The sequence below is a fragment of the Lagopus muta genome, chromosome 5 (genome assembly GCF_023343835.1).
Source record: "Lagopus muta isolate bLagMut1 chromosome 5, bLagMut1 primary, whole genome shotgun sequence".
Classification (NCBI taxonomy): Eukaryota; Metazoa; Chordata; class Aves; order Galliformes; family Phasianidae; genus Lagopus; species Lagopus muta.
Window position 1 is genome coordinate 31,218,134 of NC_064437.1, and position 17,164 is coordinate 31,235,297.

At 42.8% G+C, this 17,164-nt stretch overlaps 1 protein-coding gene across 2 annotated transcripts in view; it reads left to right on the forward strand.

The window, feature by feature from the left end:
- The first annotated feature begins 3,394 nt into the window (after window positions 1-3,394).
- The window catches only part of RNLS (renalase, FAD dependent amine oxidase), a 66,106-nt gene continuing 52,336 nt past the window's right edge, over window positions 3,395-17,164 (forward strand). For both annotated transcript variants that reach the window (XM_048945780.1, XM_048945781.1), the window contains exons 1-4: window positions 3,395-3,530; window positions 3,615-3,711; window positions 3,845-3,987; window positions 4,701-4,859. In XM_048945780.1, the coding sequence (XP_048801737.1) occupies window positions 3,419-3,530; window positions 3,615-3,711; window positions 3,845-3,987; window positions 4,701-4,859 (511 nt within the window). In that variant the 5' untranslated portion in view covers window positions 3,395-3,418. The remainder of the gene's footprint in view (window positions 3,531-3,614; window positions 3,712-3,844; window positions 3,988-4,700; window positions 4,860-17,164) is intronic.

Here is a 17,164-nt window from a genome sequence, read left to right on the forward strand (position 1 = left end):
TTGGGTTTTTTTTTTTTTTTTTTTTTTACCTTTTTGCTGTTTCTGAATAAGAAAGCTATAAATTTCTGTTCATAGCTGTTAAAAAAATGAACAAAACAAAACACAGAAATGAAGCCCTTGAAACTGGAATAATCCATGGTGAATGAGCTGAAATCTGGGGACTGAAAGACAGGAAAAGATATGAGTGGATGTGGAGAGGAAATACTACCTGTGAAATTTGTTTGTGCGCAGTGTGATTCTCTTGTCTGAACAGCAATGTGCTCATCATTCTCTGATACTAGAAGGAAACACAGTGCTGAGCCTGTCCCAAAACTCACGTTTTTCTGTCTCCCTTGGCAGTTCTCTGACTTCCACTCCTCATTGTCAGGAACCCACAAGGATCATCAAGTCAAACTCCTGGCTCCACATGGAACTACCTAAAATCCAGATCATATATCCGAGAGCAATGTCCAAATGGTCTTTTTCAAGCCAGATCATTCTGTGAATATTAGAGGACAACCCAGGCAGGGTTTGGGGATGTGACATGATGTTCAACATGAAATCAGACCACTGCTTTGCCAAAGGCATTGCAGGGTGAAAGAGGTGGCAGACCGTGCGGGTTGGGACAAAGACATGTGTCCTTCTGTGGCTCAGTTAATGTCACCTTCCTCCAGAATGACTGACAAGGTGCAAGTGACAAACACTAGCACAGGCACCAAAATCGCCACCTCAAACATCAGCAAGCTCATCCAAACAACAAAACACACAACTCTCTGTTCCCAAAACCAGGTCCAAGGAGCTCTTGCCCCAGTCTCTATTTCAGTCCCATGCCCACAGATACTGTGGGAGCAATCACTGTGGTTGTCTTGACACCCATGGTGGAAACGTATGGCACGTTTCACCAGGAGGAGCTCAGTGCAGGATGGAAGTATTATGACTGTCATAATTCATAGTTTCTCTTGCAGCAGTAAGCTGAGTTAATCCCTGAAGGACCTTCTAACCATGTTGTTCTAAAATACTGTGTCCCATCTCTTCTGCTTTTGTGCAAACATGCATAAACTCCACAGTGGTGCTGCACATCAACATATGATTAGTAAATATTAGTTGTTTCTCTGCACAAAATGTTCCACCATTGCATATCCTTGAAAAAAAAGCAGCATATTACAGACGTCCTAGTTCCAAAAGTGGGACAAGCTTTGTGTAATTTTCAAGTATTTCTATGATTTCCTTTTTTGCTTCTGTTCCAAGGTATATTCTAGCAGGCAAGACTCATTGGGCTCAGGCTGGAGGCACTGCCTGCAGAGCTGCTGCCCTGTCAGACCCAGCTGTGTGCTGGGAAAGAATTTAGCTTTTACTTTTATTGACCTTCTGGAGGCTCCTCCTGGCCATCAGGTGTCCTATTAGGGTTCATCTAAATGGTGGCCCAGTTTTGGGGGTATTAATTGCTCCTACCCAGAAAACTGCAAAGGACAAGTTGTTTCTGGGAAGCGGGAAAGAGGATTAAAAAAAATAAATTAATGTGTTTAAACAGGATTAATTTGAGCTAGATTTTGTGCTACTGAAAGATGCTTAAGGAATCTGTTAAAGATAGAAAATTAAACAATTGCATAAGCTGATAATCTGATCAGCTGATAAAATTTACAAATCCTTTTTTTTTTCTTTCTTTTTTTTAGAAGAGGCAAAAGTATTTACTGAAATACTCTGGAGACAGACTGTCTTGAAGAAAGTGTATTACACCAAATGGCAATTCTATAGAAAGTTTCTGCAGCAGGAGCAGAAGCAACATATTTAGAGGAAAAAAAGCATTAAATCATACATTATTTATGACAAGAAATGTGGCCTTGTGATAAAAAAGGAAACCACAGCGAATGCATCTTCACTTCATAAATAACTTTCATTAAGTTTTCATTTCTGCATGCTTACTCTGTTCTTCACAGAAGAAAGGCTTACAACAGGACTTATAAAGAATGCAGCAGATGACAAAATGCAGAGCATCATTATGTCAAGGAACAAATACAGGGCACGTTCTTGCAGGTTTCTTTTCCAAGAACTGTTCTATGAAACTTCTCACCAAAGGATGCTGTGGCTGCTGAAAGACTTCACAGAGCAAGTGTGCAACGACTTGCAAAATCCATCATGGAATATTAAATAGTATCACAAATGGATTGGGAGGATGGGAGATTATCATTCCTAACAATTCAGGCTGTGTTTCTCCAGGTATGCAGGAAGTCTGAAATGAAGAAACATTTTCCTGACGCTTGCAAAGAAATGCTGCAAATGCTCCAAACCTAATGAGTTGGCTAAGGCAGATTTTAACACAATTTGTCCCCTAACTGTGAATATACATATATGTAGAAGATACCTTTCTTAATGACAACCAGACTTGATCTTATTTCTTTGCGAATTACTCATATTGACAATAATATTCACTCAAATGTGGGCAGAACCTTCTGCCAGCAGCTATCTGCCTGTATGATCTATTGCACAGATTATGTAATATTACAGACGATTTATGTGGCACTCCTTGTTCTGTCCCATGTAAACACTGAATTTGAAGAAAGCTCTTTAGTCAGAAAATACGCAACTCAAAATAAATGATTCAGTCTTACTACCAAAATATCTCAGATAAACCCAAAGACGTAGGCAGTGCGTACGTTCCTTAAGCAGTTTCTTCCTTTGGATTTTGTAATCACATACCAGAATTACAGGACTGCTGGACTGTCCTTTTAATTGCTTTTCGGGATTTATGTTTCTCATTTATTCCTCTTTGGTTTCTCAGATGTCGAAAAGAAATAAACACATCCAAAATGTGATTAATTACCATTTTTATTGAATTTTAAAGACACTGGAGCCATAATGCATTTCAGGAGATGCAGTGTTGCTCTAATTTCTCTCCACAGATCTGCTAGATCTCTTTGATCCATCTTGGAAGATTTAAAGGTCCTCTACTGGTCTTAATACAGGAGCAGTAAATTTTGTGTCCCTGCTGAAGCCACAAGCCACAAATAAGCTAAATCATGATGGGGTAGTAATTATGTTAGCACTTTCATACTTCTTACATGGTATAACAGAAGATCCACCTGAATGAAAGGAAGAAGATAGTTTGACCAAAGATGGAAAGTATGGACTGCACTGTAATAAAATGAGCAGAGCTCAAGTGCAATTATTGTTCATTGGAAATAAAAAGAACATGCAAACGTTTTTTTTCTAGAAAGAAAAAATATTATTTTCTCTAGAAAGGTTATTAAAAGATGCGGTGCAACCTTATATGCAACAATTTTGCCATCCAAATAGGCAATCCTATGTTTTGGTGTTGGGTCGGGGCAATCCCCGACAGGGAGAAGGACTCATTAAAAACAGCACCGCCCGATCACACGGCGGCTTGCCGCCCTGCACAGCGCGCACGAGGCGTGGCTCAGTGCGGCCCCGCCCCGCGACGATGGCGCGGGTGCTGGTGGTGGGTGCGGGGTTGACGGGAGGTGCCTGCGCGGCGCTGCTGCGGGGGGCGACGCGGGAACGGCTCTGCGTGTGGGACAAGGCGCGCGGCGCAGGTGGGCTCGCGAGGGACGGCCGGGCGGGGAGCGGCGGGAGGCGGGAGAGAGAGCGCTGAGCGACTGTCCGCCTGTCCGCCGCAGGGGGCCGCATGAGCACGAGCCGCAGCGCGCGAGACGCCTCCTGCACTGCCGACCTGGGCGCGCAGTACGTCAGCCGGCGCGCGGAGTCGCGCGGCAGGTGAGCGGGGGCGCGCGCGGGCGGCGGCCGCGCGCCTGAGGCCGTGCCGGCCTCTCCTGGGCCGGGCTAAGGGAATGAGCTGGTGGTGGGTTTCACCGGCGCGTCTGCATCCCTCTGCTTTTCTCTTGTCAAGTTTCTACGAGGAGCTCCTGTCTCGTGGCATCCTGGAGCCGCTGTCTGCGCGCATTGAGGGATTGGCGGAGAAAGAGGGCAGCTGTGACTACGTGGCGCCTCAGGGCATCTCCTCCGTTGTCAAGTATTACTTGCTTCAATCCGGTAATGGTTAAACGCCTTTGTGTGAAATTAAGCCTTTTAATTGCTGCGTTCCCGAATGGTCTAACTGGTGACTTAAATGTGGAAGGTAGTAATTTGTTTGTTTTTATGGATCTTGGAGTTACTGAACGGCATAAACAGAACAGTGAGCATTGGACGTTTCCCGCCCTGCAGACGCTTTGCTGACTTCAGATGTGAAAAATGCCTACGAATAGAAGGTCTGCAGGACCTTGCAGGACCTTGGCCTGTGTCCCATGCCCACTTGGTGCCATCCTGAGCAGGTTCAGCCCACTGAAGTTGCAGGAAATCAATCTGGCAGTTTCCTATCCACACGTGGAGATGAATCACGTTATTAAGGACTCAGAGGAGTGCCAGCCCTAGAGCAAGGATGATAGGAACTTTCCAGGTGATGAGGATCATGGAACCATAAGGGTTGGAAGGGACCCTCTGTTAAAGCAGGTTCCCTGGAGTAAGTCACACAGGACGGTGTCTAGCTGGGTTTTGAATATCTCTGGAGAAGGAAACTCCACAACCTCTCCAGATCTGCTTTTTAGTGCAATATCCTGACTGTTAAACCAATGCAACCTGATTTGTGAGATTTTGCGCGTAGATGGTTTGTGTGCTTGGCAGTTAGTAAGCCATCCAGTTACTAAGAGGATCTACTGTGCATTTTCTACATGGCATTCAGCTATATGTATTTAATTTTTTCAAACCAGATGCAGATGTCTGCTACGAACGCCACGTAACTCATATCTCTCTCCAAGATGGGAAGTGGGAAGTCTCCAGCAAAATGGGATCACCGGAACTGTTTGATGTAGTCATTCTCACTATGCCTGTTCCACAAATCCTTCAGCTGCAGGGTGACATTGTAAACAGTAAGTGTATACCTCAAAACTGCAGGCATTTAGCCTAAAATGGTGATCTGTGTATCTTGTATAGCAAAAAAGCACTCAATACACTGAACTGTCTGTTCAATTCCATTCCGATAGGATGAATATGAAATTGATAGAAGACAGGTGATTTCAAGGCTGTATGGGCACGCAGTGTGACTAAAATTGTAAGTGCTATAAAGAGGGAAAAAGCTGGGAGCAGATCTCTTTTGTCCCAAGTCTAGAAGTTGAAAACTTGTTCCTTCCAGCTTGTTTACTGTTTTTGGCTGCCCCCTGGGGGTTGTATTCCCTAATCATTATCAAATCTCAATTATCCTTCAGTGATTAACTAGAATAAATGTGTTTAAAGTGGACTTGATGTGTTTGCTGTGAGACTGTTCCAAGTCAAGGCATGCTCACAGAATGGCCCCAGTGAGGATTTACAGGGCAGAGTCTGAATACAGCTCTGAGTGCTGATGCTCTGTGGAAGCCAGGAAGTGTAGCCAAGCTCTGGGAGAGCCATGTGTGAATTTATCAAGATAGCTGCTCTTCTGTACCAAGAACATACTGCATCTGGCTAATATATGCTCTTTGACTGTGCTTGCAGCATCTAAGACCAGCCTTGTGGCTTTGTTGTGAGTTGGCGTTGGTGTCACAAGGTTCGTTGCATCTTTGCTGCCAGCTCCTGAAGTAGACACTGTAAAGTCGGTGGGTTTCCAGCTCTTTGGTCTGTGGCAGCTACCCCGGTGTTCTGAAGATGAAGAGCTGACATTGGCTCCTCGTGTCCTGCTGTGTCTTGGGTTTTAACTCATTTAAGCTCGTGTCTGTCTGTAACGTGTCTCCTCCTCACTAGCTGCAAAAGATTAGGATGGCCAAGCTGAAAGCATGCACTTGAGCAGTATGCATAGCTTGCATTAGCTGGAAAGCATTGTACAGCCTTTTTCCAAGGGAAAAACTTTCTTTCACAAAATCACAATTGTAGGAGTTGGAAGAGACCTTTGAAAATCATCTACTCCAACCCCCCTGCTAAAGCAGGTTCCCTACAGCTGGTCACACAAAAAAGAATCCAGGTGGGTTTTGAATATCTCCTGAGAAGGACACAGCCTTTGTGGGCAGCTTGTTCCAGTGCTCTGTCACCACAGTTTAGAAGTTGTTTCTCATGTTTAGATGGAACTTTCTGCATACCAGTTTGTGACCACTGTCCCTTGTCCTGTCACTTGGCACCACTGAAAACAGTTTGACCTCATCCATTTGACTCCTGTGCTTTAGATTTTAATAGGCGTTGATGAGATTCCCACTGTCTTCTCCAGGCTGAAAAGTCCCAAGCCTTTCCTCGTAAGGGAGGTGCTCAAGGCCCCTAATCATCTTTGTGACCTTCTGCTGGACTCTTTCCAGCAATTCCCTGTCTTTCTTGAACTGAGGAGCCTAGAACTGGACAGAGTACTCCAGATACACTCCTCACCAGGCAGGGTAGAGGGAATGGATAATGTCCCTTGACCTGATGGCCACATTCTTAATGTACCCCAAGATACTGTGGCCACAAGGGCACACTGCTAAGATTGTGGTCAACCTATTGTTCACCAGAACATGCAAATCCTTCTCAACAGAGCTTCTTTCTCGTCCCTAGCCTGTATAGATCCTAACCTCCTGTAGAACTGTGTGAATGTGTTATCCCTCCCCAGGCGACTCTGCGTTTGCCCTTGTTGAACCTCATAAGCTTCCTTTCTGCTCAGCTCTCCAGTCCGTCCAGGTCTTGCTACATAGCAGCACAGGCTTCTGTTGTGTCGGCCACTCCTCCCAGTTTTGCACCATCAGCAAACTTGTTCTGTCCCTTCATTCAGGTAATTGATGAAGATTTTAAACGAAGTGGAACCTAGTACTGACTGTTGGGGAACACTGCTAGTTACATGCCTCCAAGTAGTCTACAACTGATCATGACACTTTCTGCTATGTCTGTCAGATGGTTCTCAATCCACCTCACTGTCCACTCATCTGTCCCACATTCCTTAAGCTTAGTTATGAGAAAGTTAGGGGAGACAGTGTCAAAAGCCTTACTGAAGTCAAGGTACAAAACATCCACTGCTTTCCCCTCATCTACCTAGTTGGTTGTGACATCATAGAAAACTACCAACTTGGTTGAGCATGATTTCCCCATGCTGAATCTGTGCTGATTACTGCTGGTAACCTTTTTTTTTCCACTTGCTTGGAGATGGCGTCCAGAATAAGTTGCTCCATTACCTTCCATGGTACAGAGGTGAGACTGATAGGCTTGCGATTTCCCTGCTCATCCTTCTTGTCCTTTCTGAACACTGAAGTGATTCTGGCTTTCCTCCAGCCCTCAGGCACCTTTCATTTCTCCGTGACTTTTCATAGGTGATAGAAGGTGGTTTGGCAGTCACCTCTGCCAGCTCCCTCAGTAGTTGTGAGTGCATCTCATTGGGGCGCATGGATTTGCATGCGTTGAGGATGATCTCTTACCAGACCCTCCTTGAACAAGGGAAAGTCTTCCTTTCTCCAGACACTCTCTCTTACCTCCAGGGTCTGTTATGCCCGAGAGGTAATCTTAGCAGTGAAGGCTGTAGCAAAGAAGGTGTGCAGTAACTTCACCTTCTTAGTGACTTCCAGGGCACCCACCTCATTCAGTAACATTTCCCTTCCCATATTGTGAAGTGTCTCAGTTTGGAAAAGCACATACTTTCCTTCAGTCCTGCTGAAGTTCAGGTTCCTTTGCAAAGTAGAATTGTTGCCCTGAAACCTTATTTCTGCTGCTTTTTCATTTTGTATATGATAGTAGTACCTTTACTTAATGTTTGTCTTTAAAACTATTTGAGTTGAACCAGACTAATATTAAATGATAATACAGGAAGGTAAAAACGTATGCATTTAAATTACAAACTTGGTACCCTGCATGCACTTTGGGAGACATTGTCTAGAGGAAAGTACTCTGGTGAAGGCTTAATTCTTCTCTTGTAAAAGCAGCAAGTGGAAGTACTGGAGCAAATAGATTGTTCTAGTGGAATAGTTATATGTGTATTGGCATCTTGAAGAGAATTTCCAATTTACATGACTGCGAGAAAGATTAAAGTTCTGAAATTAACTGGATTTAATACACATTTAATTCCCATGCAGTTTTGGTGGATGGGAACTGAATGAAGTACCTGTGGTATATGTGTGTAGTATGACTTTGTGGGCATTGGGGCTCTTCATTGGTTGAAACTGCATTAAAACACTTTGAAATAATGATAGCATAGAGGGGGAAAAAAAAGAAGCTCATAAAATTTAATAGAAACCAGTGGAAGCAGAAGACTTCCAAGCATGTGCCAGCTTTGCGTTTCTGTCCCCTTTTAAAATGTTGGCATGCCCTTTTTTTTTTTTTTTTTTTTTCTCCTGGATAATTGAATCCATTTCTGTCCAAAAAAGCAGCCAGGTCCCCTCAAGATGTAATTAAGGTGAACAGTTCATTTCACTTGCTCTTGGGTTGCTGGAACTGTCAGACATTTTTTGCAGCATCCTTTTCTTATCTTCTTAGTAACTGCAGGACTAACTTATCCAAGGGAACTCAACAAGTCTTCTTTCTTCCTACCCCTTCCTCTCCCTCTCTCTGCCTTTACTTTACAAGCTTGAGTATTCACATGAGCAAGCAAAGTGGTAATTCTACCCTTGCAGAAGTTTTACCTTTTGCTGTACGAGTGTGATGGTTAACTCTCTTACATCAGTATTTCTCTTCTACTTGAGCATATTTAAGTGTTGGAGTATTGTGTTTTTAATCAGTGGTCCTGCAAATGGTCTCCTTAAACACATGTAGTATGTCTCTTTAATAAGAATGCATTTTGGACACGTGTGCTATTGTTTTCAGAGATGCGTCCTGAAAATTGGACTCCTGTATTTGCAGTTAAATGAAAACTTCCTGGCCTGATTCACCCCTATGATTGTTATCCTTTGCTGGTAGTTCAGTCTGGCAGCAGTGAAGTTGCTGAAGAAGCATGAGCGCTATCAAAAGGGACTTCATCAGGATTGCGGTAGCTAGCTGACAGAGCAGAACAGAGATGGTATTTTCCTCTGTCCTTTCAGTGCCAGGGAGGGATACTGAATGGACCAGGAAAACTCAGCTAGTAAATACGTGGCTATGAGGCTGGTGCCATCACAGGAATTTTGGCTTTTTAAACCATGGAGCAGTTTACTTGGCACCTGTTCTTATGGCTGCAGATAGGTCCCAACTGTCTCAAAGGGGGAAACAGCTCCTAGCCCAGGAGCTGGCACGGTTCCTTGGGGGAGCTTTAAATTAGATATCAATGGGCAAGGGGATAAAACCAGGTTTGCTGGAGATGAGCATAGGGGAAGAATGGCAGGGCTGGGAGGTGAGGCCAGTTGCTCAGCTGAAGTGCATCTACACCACTGCTTGCAGCATGGGCAATAAGCAGAACTTGGAAGCTGTTGTGTGGCAGGCAAACTATGACTTAATTGTCATTACTGAAGCACAGTAAGATCACTCCCATGACTGGAGTGCTGCAATGGATGACTACAAGCTCCTCACAAGGGATAGGGAAAGAAGGAAGGACGATGGCTTGGCTTGCTACTTTAGAGAGTGTTTCAGTGTTGTAGAGTTTGAGGCTGGGGATTATAAGGCCAAGTCTCTATGGGTAAGGATTGGAAAAGGCCAGCAACTCTGACATCCTGGTGGGAGTCTGTTATAGACTACCTAACCAGCATGAAGAGACGGGCGAGACATTTTATGAACAACTGGCAGAAGTCATGCATTTGCCAGCCTTTGTTCTTATAGAGAACTTCCAGCTTCCCTGATACATGCTGGAAAAACAGTACAGTATAGAGGAAGCAGTCAAGCAAGTTGCTTGAGTGTGTGGAAGCTAACCTACTGACACAGCTGGTATGAAAGCCTACAAGGGGGGATGCCCTCTATACCTACTGTTCCCAAACAGAGGACTGACAGTAGATGTGGTTGTTAGGAGCTGTCTTGAGCAGAGCAATCACAAAATGATAGAGCTCTCAATTAGTGGTGAAGTCAGAAGGGAGGTCAGCAAAACTGCTACTTTGGGCATCTGGAGGGTAGACTTGTAACTGTTCAGTACACTGGTAGAGGGTCCCGTCGAAGTCCTTTTGGAGGGCAGAGGGGTCCAGGAAGGCTGGACATTTCCTCAAGAAAGAAATTTCAAATGAGCAGGAGCAGGATGTCCCCATGTGCTGTAAGATGAGCCAGAAAGGAAGAAGGTTGGTATGGTTCAACAGGGAGCTTTTGCTTAGACTCCAGGAGAAGAAGAGAGTTTACCTCCTATGGAAAGAGGAACAGGCAACTTGAGGAGAGCACAAGGAAGTTCCTAGGATATGCAGGAGAAAACTAGAAAGGTTAAAGCCAGCATGAGGTCAACTTGGGCACTGTAGTGAAATACAACAAAAAACTGTTCTTACAAACATATTAACAGTAAGAGGAAGACTAAGTTGAATCTCATCTTTCCTGGATGTGGAGGGGAATGTGTTCACATGATAAGAAAAAAGCTGAGGAGGCTCAGAGGAGACCTCACTGCACTCTACAACCTCCTGAAGAGAGGTTGTGGCGAAGAGGGATTTGGCCTTTTCTCCCAGGCAACAAGCAGGCCATGGGTTAATGGCCGCAAGTTGTATCAGAGGAGGTTTAGGTTGGACATAAGAAAGAACTATTTCTCTCAGAGAGTGGTCAGGCAGTGTTCAAGAGGCATCTGGATGACGTGCTGTGAGATATGGTTTAGTGCTTGTGGTGGCAATGGTGATGAGAAGATGGTTGGACTAGATGATCTTATAGGTTGTTTCCAACCTTGTGATTCTATGATTCTGTGATTCTCAGTGCCTTCAGTACTTGTCTCTAATTGACAGACCAGTCATCCTTTGGATACACAGCCTTCCCGACCTGGAAGTCTAGGGTGAAGAGCAGAATAAATCCCCTATGATTCAGGTGGAAACAGAAATACTACTCCACCTGGACTCCCACTTTGCTACAAGAAAGACATTGAGGCCCTGTGGTGTCCACAGAAGGGCAGCAAAGCTGTGATAGCTGATTAGTGGAGAAGCATGTGTCTCTACAAACCCTTTATTTATGTATACTTTTATATGTGTGTGTATATATGTATTTTGTTTTGTTTACTTCTATTGCTCTGTTTGTATTCTTGAAATTGATCCAGCATTTATCAGTTTTTAAGTGAAGAGGGGCAGAGAAGAAAGTGACTTGCTACAGTCAATCTTCTTAGATTTATTCATCTTTATCTTCATTTTCAGTCTTACTCTCTCTACAGCTAGTGCTCCTAAATTGATGCATCAGTTATGTATTTAGAAATAATAAAGGCAGAATTAATAACATTGCTACTGGAAGTCTTAAGCTTTGAAATATCTTGCAGTGGTAATGCCTGAATTGATGGGCTGTAAACTGATCATTGTTATGACAGCACCCTTTGATGCTGTTATCTGATGCCACTGCGCATCTCTGATTTGCTTTAGTCAGTTTTTGTCCAGGAACTATGTGTTTCTGTCTTGTGCTTACTTGAAATTACAGTGGAATCACGGAACGAAAGCAGTAATGAGGAAAAACAAAAACAAAAACACCTACATCTTCATGTTCTTGTTCTTTACAGGGCACGCAGTACCTAAAGAGTTGGTGCCTTCCTGAGCTTTAGACTGAGGCAGCAGAAAATGGTTATCTACTTGCAAGGTGTTTGGAACAACGTTAGGTGGCAGCAATCAAATGATTTTTAGGACTTTGAATTTGCTTGACTGTATTTAGTGCACTTAACTTGTATTTGGATTTTACATATTTTGGCAATAATTACTGTGGTTATGCAGAAGTTAAAAGGAAGATGAATATATGTGTTTATGAGTTTTGTAACGTAAATTCAGTGTCAAGAAGGAATACATTTGCTTAAAAGCTGAATCTTTGAAAGTGAGAAGATGAAATTTTACAAATATTTACCACCCGGTGCTATTTCAGACAAGGTCTTTCAGTTGTAACCTTCTAGAATCCTAGATTTTCACACAAATTCCCATGTGGTCACTAATCAATGTGGCCTTTTTTAATTTATTTTCAAATGAGACTGACAAACTTACTTATAAGTTCTGTTTTCTTTAAGGTGTTTGGCAACATGGCAATTAAAGATCACAACAATCCCAAGTAGATTCTATTTTTGCATTAGTGATGTTTTCATTAAGTTGCTTTTACTTGGAATTTAAAATTATAGTTCTGCATGTTTAATCTGCTAATAAAAAGGAATGTTGTGGCTTTTGTTTTGAGCCTGACCAATTTTTTTCATCTGTCTGAATGTCCCACATGTTTTAAATAATACAAGCTGATGAGAAGATTCAAGTAAAATAGGACTATTTACTTGGAGAGTATATAATGCGAATTAGGAAAGCAAAACTTCCACAGCTTTTCATGACTCTCAAGTTCTTGCTTGAGTACTTTATGTACATGTTTATTTTTGGATAGGCTTATGATAAATTCTCAGTTTTGTAGTTCCATTTCCAAGCAGTCTTAGCAGGCCTTATCCAGACCTTGAGTTTACTCTTCTTACCTAACAAATCTACCATGTCCAATGTACACATGTACGCTGAGGGGTTAGTTACTTGTTGGACCTAGGAGCTGAGGTCACACCGTGCAAATATTTGTGCTTTCTGGAAATACAAGTAGTTATTAATTTTGCATGAGAGTGGTTGTTGGTATTAATGTGGTCTTTTCAAAACAGGTCACTCCTTTGAAATGGTTGCATCCTAGTACTGGCTGAGGTTCTTGTATTGGAAGGCTCAGTGTTGGTGAAATCAGGTAGAACACTGACGGGGGTGTGAGGCAGCAGTTGTTGGGCTTAACAGTGCTCTTACAGAGATGTGGGACATCTTTCTCTTCTACGAAACCCTCCATCCTTGCCACAGGAGAGCAGTTACAGGATGCAGCAGGACACACCATGGCTCTCCTCTGCTGTAAGTCTCTGTTATGGTGGGACAAGTGAGAAGCAGTGCACCACTGTCTGTTCAACTGCTGTTGTAACCACGTTACCTGCATTTAAAGTGCCCTTAGCTGTTACCTGCCCTCTGACTTCTGCAGCTCAGGTAATGCCTTCCATCTCAGGGAACACTTTGTTTTTTACTTTTTTTTTTTTTTTTTTTTTTTTTTTTAAAGTCAAATTGCAACATCAGAAAAAGTCACGTTGCATGTTCTTCAGTGGCTGTTTGACTTACTTAGCCTATTTTTAGATTTATCTGGATTGTTTATAATGCTTTTTTTTTCCTGCAGTTATTAATTGAACACATTGAAGGCCTATCAGGTCAGATAGGCCACCACACTGATTTGCATCACTTTTGTCTTAGAAGTGTGAGGTTCAAACCTGTTGTGTGTGAGCATGAGAGGTTTGCAAAAGAGAAAGAAATAGCAGATGTGTTAGATAAAGTGCTGCTTTGCATTTTATTGTTGACAGTCAACACTGCTTCTTTTCTGTCTGTTAAACAGCTGAAATTTTGATTTGACAGATCTGAAAAAAAAGCAACAAAACAACAGGATACAATGCTAAAAGACAAAGCCTGCTGCCTTGTAGTGTTACGGGGAACACTTTCTTAAGCAGTCCTGTGAGTTGTTCCACTCTACCTCCAGCAAGTCTGTTGTATCAGCGCAGCTGTCTGTGAGACCACAGCAATGCAACTTCCCCTGCCCCAAAAGGCATGGAGGTTATTTTTAGTGGGATCAGTTGCAAATCTGCAGTTTGCCATGTGGTCCACAGACTTACTGGTGTAATGTGTGCTTCCAGCAAGGGGAGGGGAATAGCATAGGATCTGTGTAACCGTGTGAGCAAAGAAGTGCTTGTGATTCTGTGGTTTGAATTCTAAGCTTAGGTTTCCTGTCTAGTCCCAGGAGAGGTTCAGAGCACCTGCACCTTCAACTGTCAGCAGAATGTGTTGGTTTAGCTAAACTGATTTTTAAAAGTTACATCTGATATGTCAGGCAATGCTGCTTTTGTGTGTTGATGTGTAAGTCAGCCTGATCTACCCATCTGCAATTACTATAACCTGGCTATACTTTTTGTCCCTACTGTGTGCTGGTTGGCAGAATGCTGCAATGCCAATGGGTTTGATTTTGGGATGCTATTTAATGCCACTTGAGCATCTTTCATCAAACTGTAGAATGGCTTGGGCTGGAAGGGGCCTTGAAGTCCATCCAACCCATGCTGTGGGCTGGTTGCCCCTCACTACTTCAGTCTGTCCAGGGTTCCATCCAGCCTGGTGTTGAAGGTCTCCAGGGATGGGACATCTACAGTTTCTCTGGCCAGCCTGTGCCTGGGCCTCATCACCCAAATTTTATGTCATCATCTACGTGGGTTGCTCCAAAAGTAGTGCTTCCTACTTATTTCTTTGGAAACTACATTAGATACAGTGACACTGTTTGATAGAGCAAATTCTCAGCTACAAAACACTGTTTTTTGACACAGTCATGAGCATTAGCTATGCATTTTCACCAGCAATGGACAAAAGTCAATGCTATGCTCATGTAGGGGAAAAAAAAAATGTGCCACCAGAGGTGACCGGCTGCTACGATGGCATCATTGCTGAACACACCACCCACCACCTCACTGTGCTCGCATCCACCCTATGGTCTCCTGAGACATTCAGCAAGGTTGATGAATGTCAGTGGTGCCTTTTTTCTGCACTGAAGACTTAATTATGCAGCTTTTCTTCATGTTGCCATTTTGTCATGTGCACGTTTTGCCTTTTTGCAAAATAGTGAAGGTGTTGGTATACACAGACTGTACTTGGAACAGAACAAATAAGTGATCTAAAATTTATTTATCTGAACAATAAACACAGATACCTCTCAGTTTTTCCCAACAGCAGTCTTTGGTAATGTCCAGGGATTGCGTTTAAACAGAGAAATGTTTCCAAAGCTGCTCTTTGCTTTGAGCCTACAGAAAAAAATATTATCTGCCAAAAATATACAAACAGACTGAGCAACTCTGAAATTTCTTTATTCATGTTTCATGGAACATGCATTTAATGAGCTGATGGTTTCTGTGTTGTGAGAATCCCGAATGTGCCACTCAGAGCTTATTCTTCAGTTAAGTCTTGATAAGGAATTCATATTAGATTTTTATTTTTAAATACAGAATGTTAAGAAGGAAGAAGGGTGGGGGCTGTTGCAGCAAAAAAAATCAGACAGGTGTTTACATTGTCATAGAGGCTTAGAGCAATGGCCTTTTTCTTCTGTAATTCCAATCCAGAATATAACTTAGTATTTCAGCTGTATGTGTGGAATCTACCTGCGCTGTCTTAAAGCCCATGTTTACTCCTGACTGCACTTCCCTAGGATTTCCAAATCCACCTTTCCAGGGCTTATCCTGTGACAAGACTGCATACTCAATTCTGCACTTTGGTCACAACCTCCCCCGTGCAATGCTGCAGGCTTGGGGCTGAAAAGCTGTGCAACAGAAAACAATCTGAGGGCATTAGTCAACAGCTGGCTGAAGATGCAGTGTGCCCAGATAGCGAAGAAAGCCAGAGGCGTCTTGGCTTGTATCTGAAACAGTACAGTCATCAGGACCAGGAGATGATTGTTCCCCTGTACTCAGCACTTGTGAGGTCATGCCTCGGGTTCTGTGTTCAGTTTTGGGTCCCTCACTACAAGAATAACGTAGAGGCCCAGCTGTTTGTCCAGAGAAGGGCAGTGGATCTGTGAGGGATCTTAGGAAAAATGTTGAGGGAACTAGAATTGTTTAGACCTTATTGCTCTCCATAACTCGCTGCAAGGAGGTTGTGGCAAGGTGGAGGTTAGCCTCTTCTCCCACGTAGCAAGAAACAGGATGACAGGGAATGGCCTCAAGTTGCACCAAGGGAGATTCAGGTTGGATACTAGGAAAAATGTCGTCTTCTAAAGGGTGGTGAGGTATTGGAACAGGCTACCCAGGGAAGTGGTGTAGTCACCATCCTGGAGGCATTCAAGAAATGTGCATATATGGCACTGAGGGACATGATTTGGTGGGCAGTATTGGTGGTGACGGGTTGATGACTGGACTAGATGATCTTAGATGTCTTTTTGAACTTTTATCATTCTGTTGTATGACTTCATTCTTTAAAATAAATTAATAAAATAAAAGCTGAGACTTTGTTCAGATTCGTGTGATTTCACCTAATTTCAAGACAGAATCTATCTTCATAACCCAGTATTTCAGAAGTTGCTATTCAGGTTTATTGTTACTTTCAGTACTTTGTGCCATGATTTGTCTCTGAAAGTTCTTAATGTCCAGGGTGTGTTTATGAAAATGAGCTCTGTCCTGAGGCTTCTAATCGTGAGACCAAGTCCACTGTTCTGACCCACATGGGTTTCCAGCGAGCCAGCAGTTGGAGGCTGGTGCTCACCTGATTGTTTATAGATCTGGGACAGGGAATGGAGGTGGAAGTTTGTGAAAGTGAGCACATTTGTAAAACAGTGTGCCTAGAGGTACAATCTTGCATTTGTCATACACCTTAATGGATTGTTTAAGAAATCGAGGTATTGTTTGAACTTCATTGAAAAATCAGGTGTGAGGCTTACCAAAGTCCTTTGGGACTTATTAATTTATGATAATTTCTGTTTTCTTTAGGAACTGTTTTAGCATCTGCCATCAGTTCTTTGTTCAGGGATGTTTTGAGGAGTTGAAAACTTTATTTCACACGTGCTTGACGGAACAACTTTAAGTATTGCTTCAGTTTTTAATTAGTGTCATTTATAATGGCTGGTCTAGCTAATAGAAATATAGCAGTTGAATGCAAAAGATTCAGATGTTTCCTGATTTCCCCCCAGAATTGTTTTGGGCTTTGCTTTTTTCCTGCTTTTATTGATGAACTACTGAAGTTTCTGTCTTTATCTTTTATATGTCAAATCTGATGACAAGAAGATTAAAAACACTACTTCATAGCTTATCAGCAGTTGTAATGTGTGTAGTTGTGAGTGTTGGGTCTCACTGATTAGGATTTGCCATTAGAGTGATCAGAGTGGGCTTGAATGTGGTTTATGTTTTGATTAGAAAGCACCTGCTGCATCATAGTTTTCCCAATCTGCTGTTGTCCAATAGATTTAGCAGGCAGTCTCACAGCCCCAGTGCTCATTTAATACAGGGAATAGGTAGGCTAGGTGAGGAAAGATGATTTTATTGTTTGACGTTATAGCACTCTGTGTTACAAATTGTTAAAAATGTGAAGGCAACATTACTAATAGGGTCTAAAACAATTCTTTCACTTGATTTATTCCAAAGAACAGGAGTATGCAAGTAAGTCCTGTTGCATCAGTAGTTTCTATTTCCTGCAGTAATGCTTTA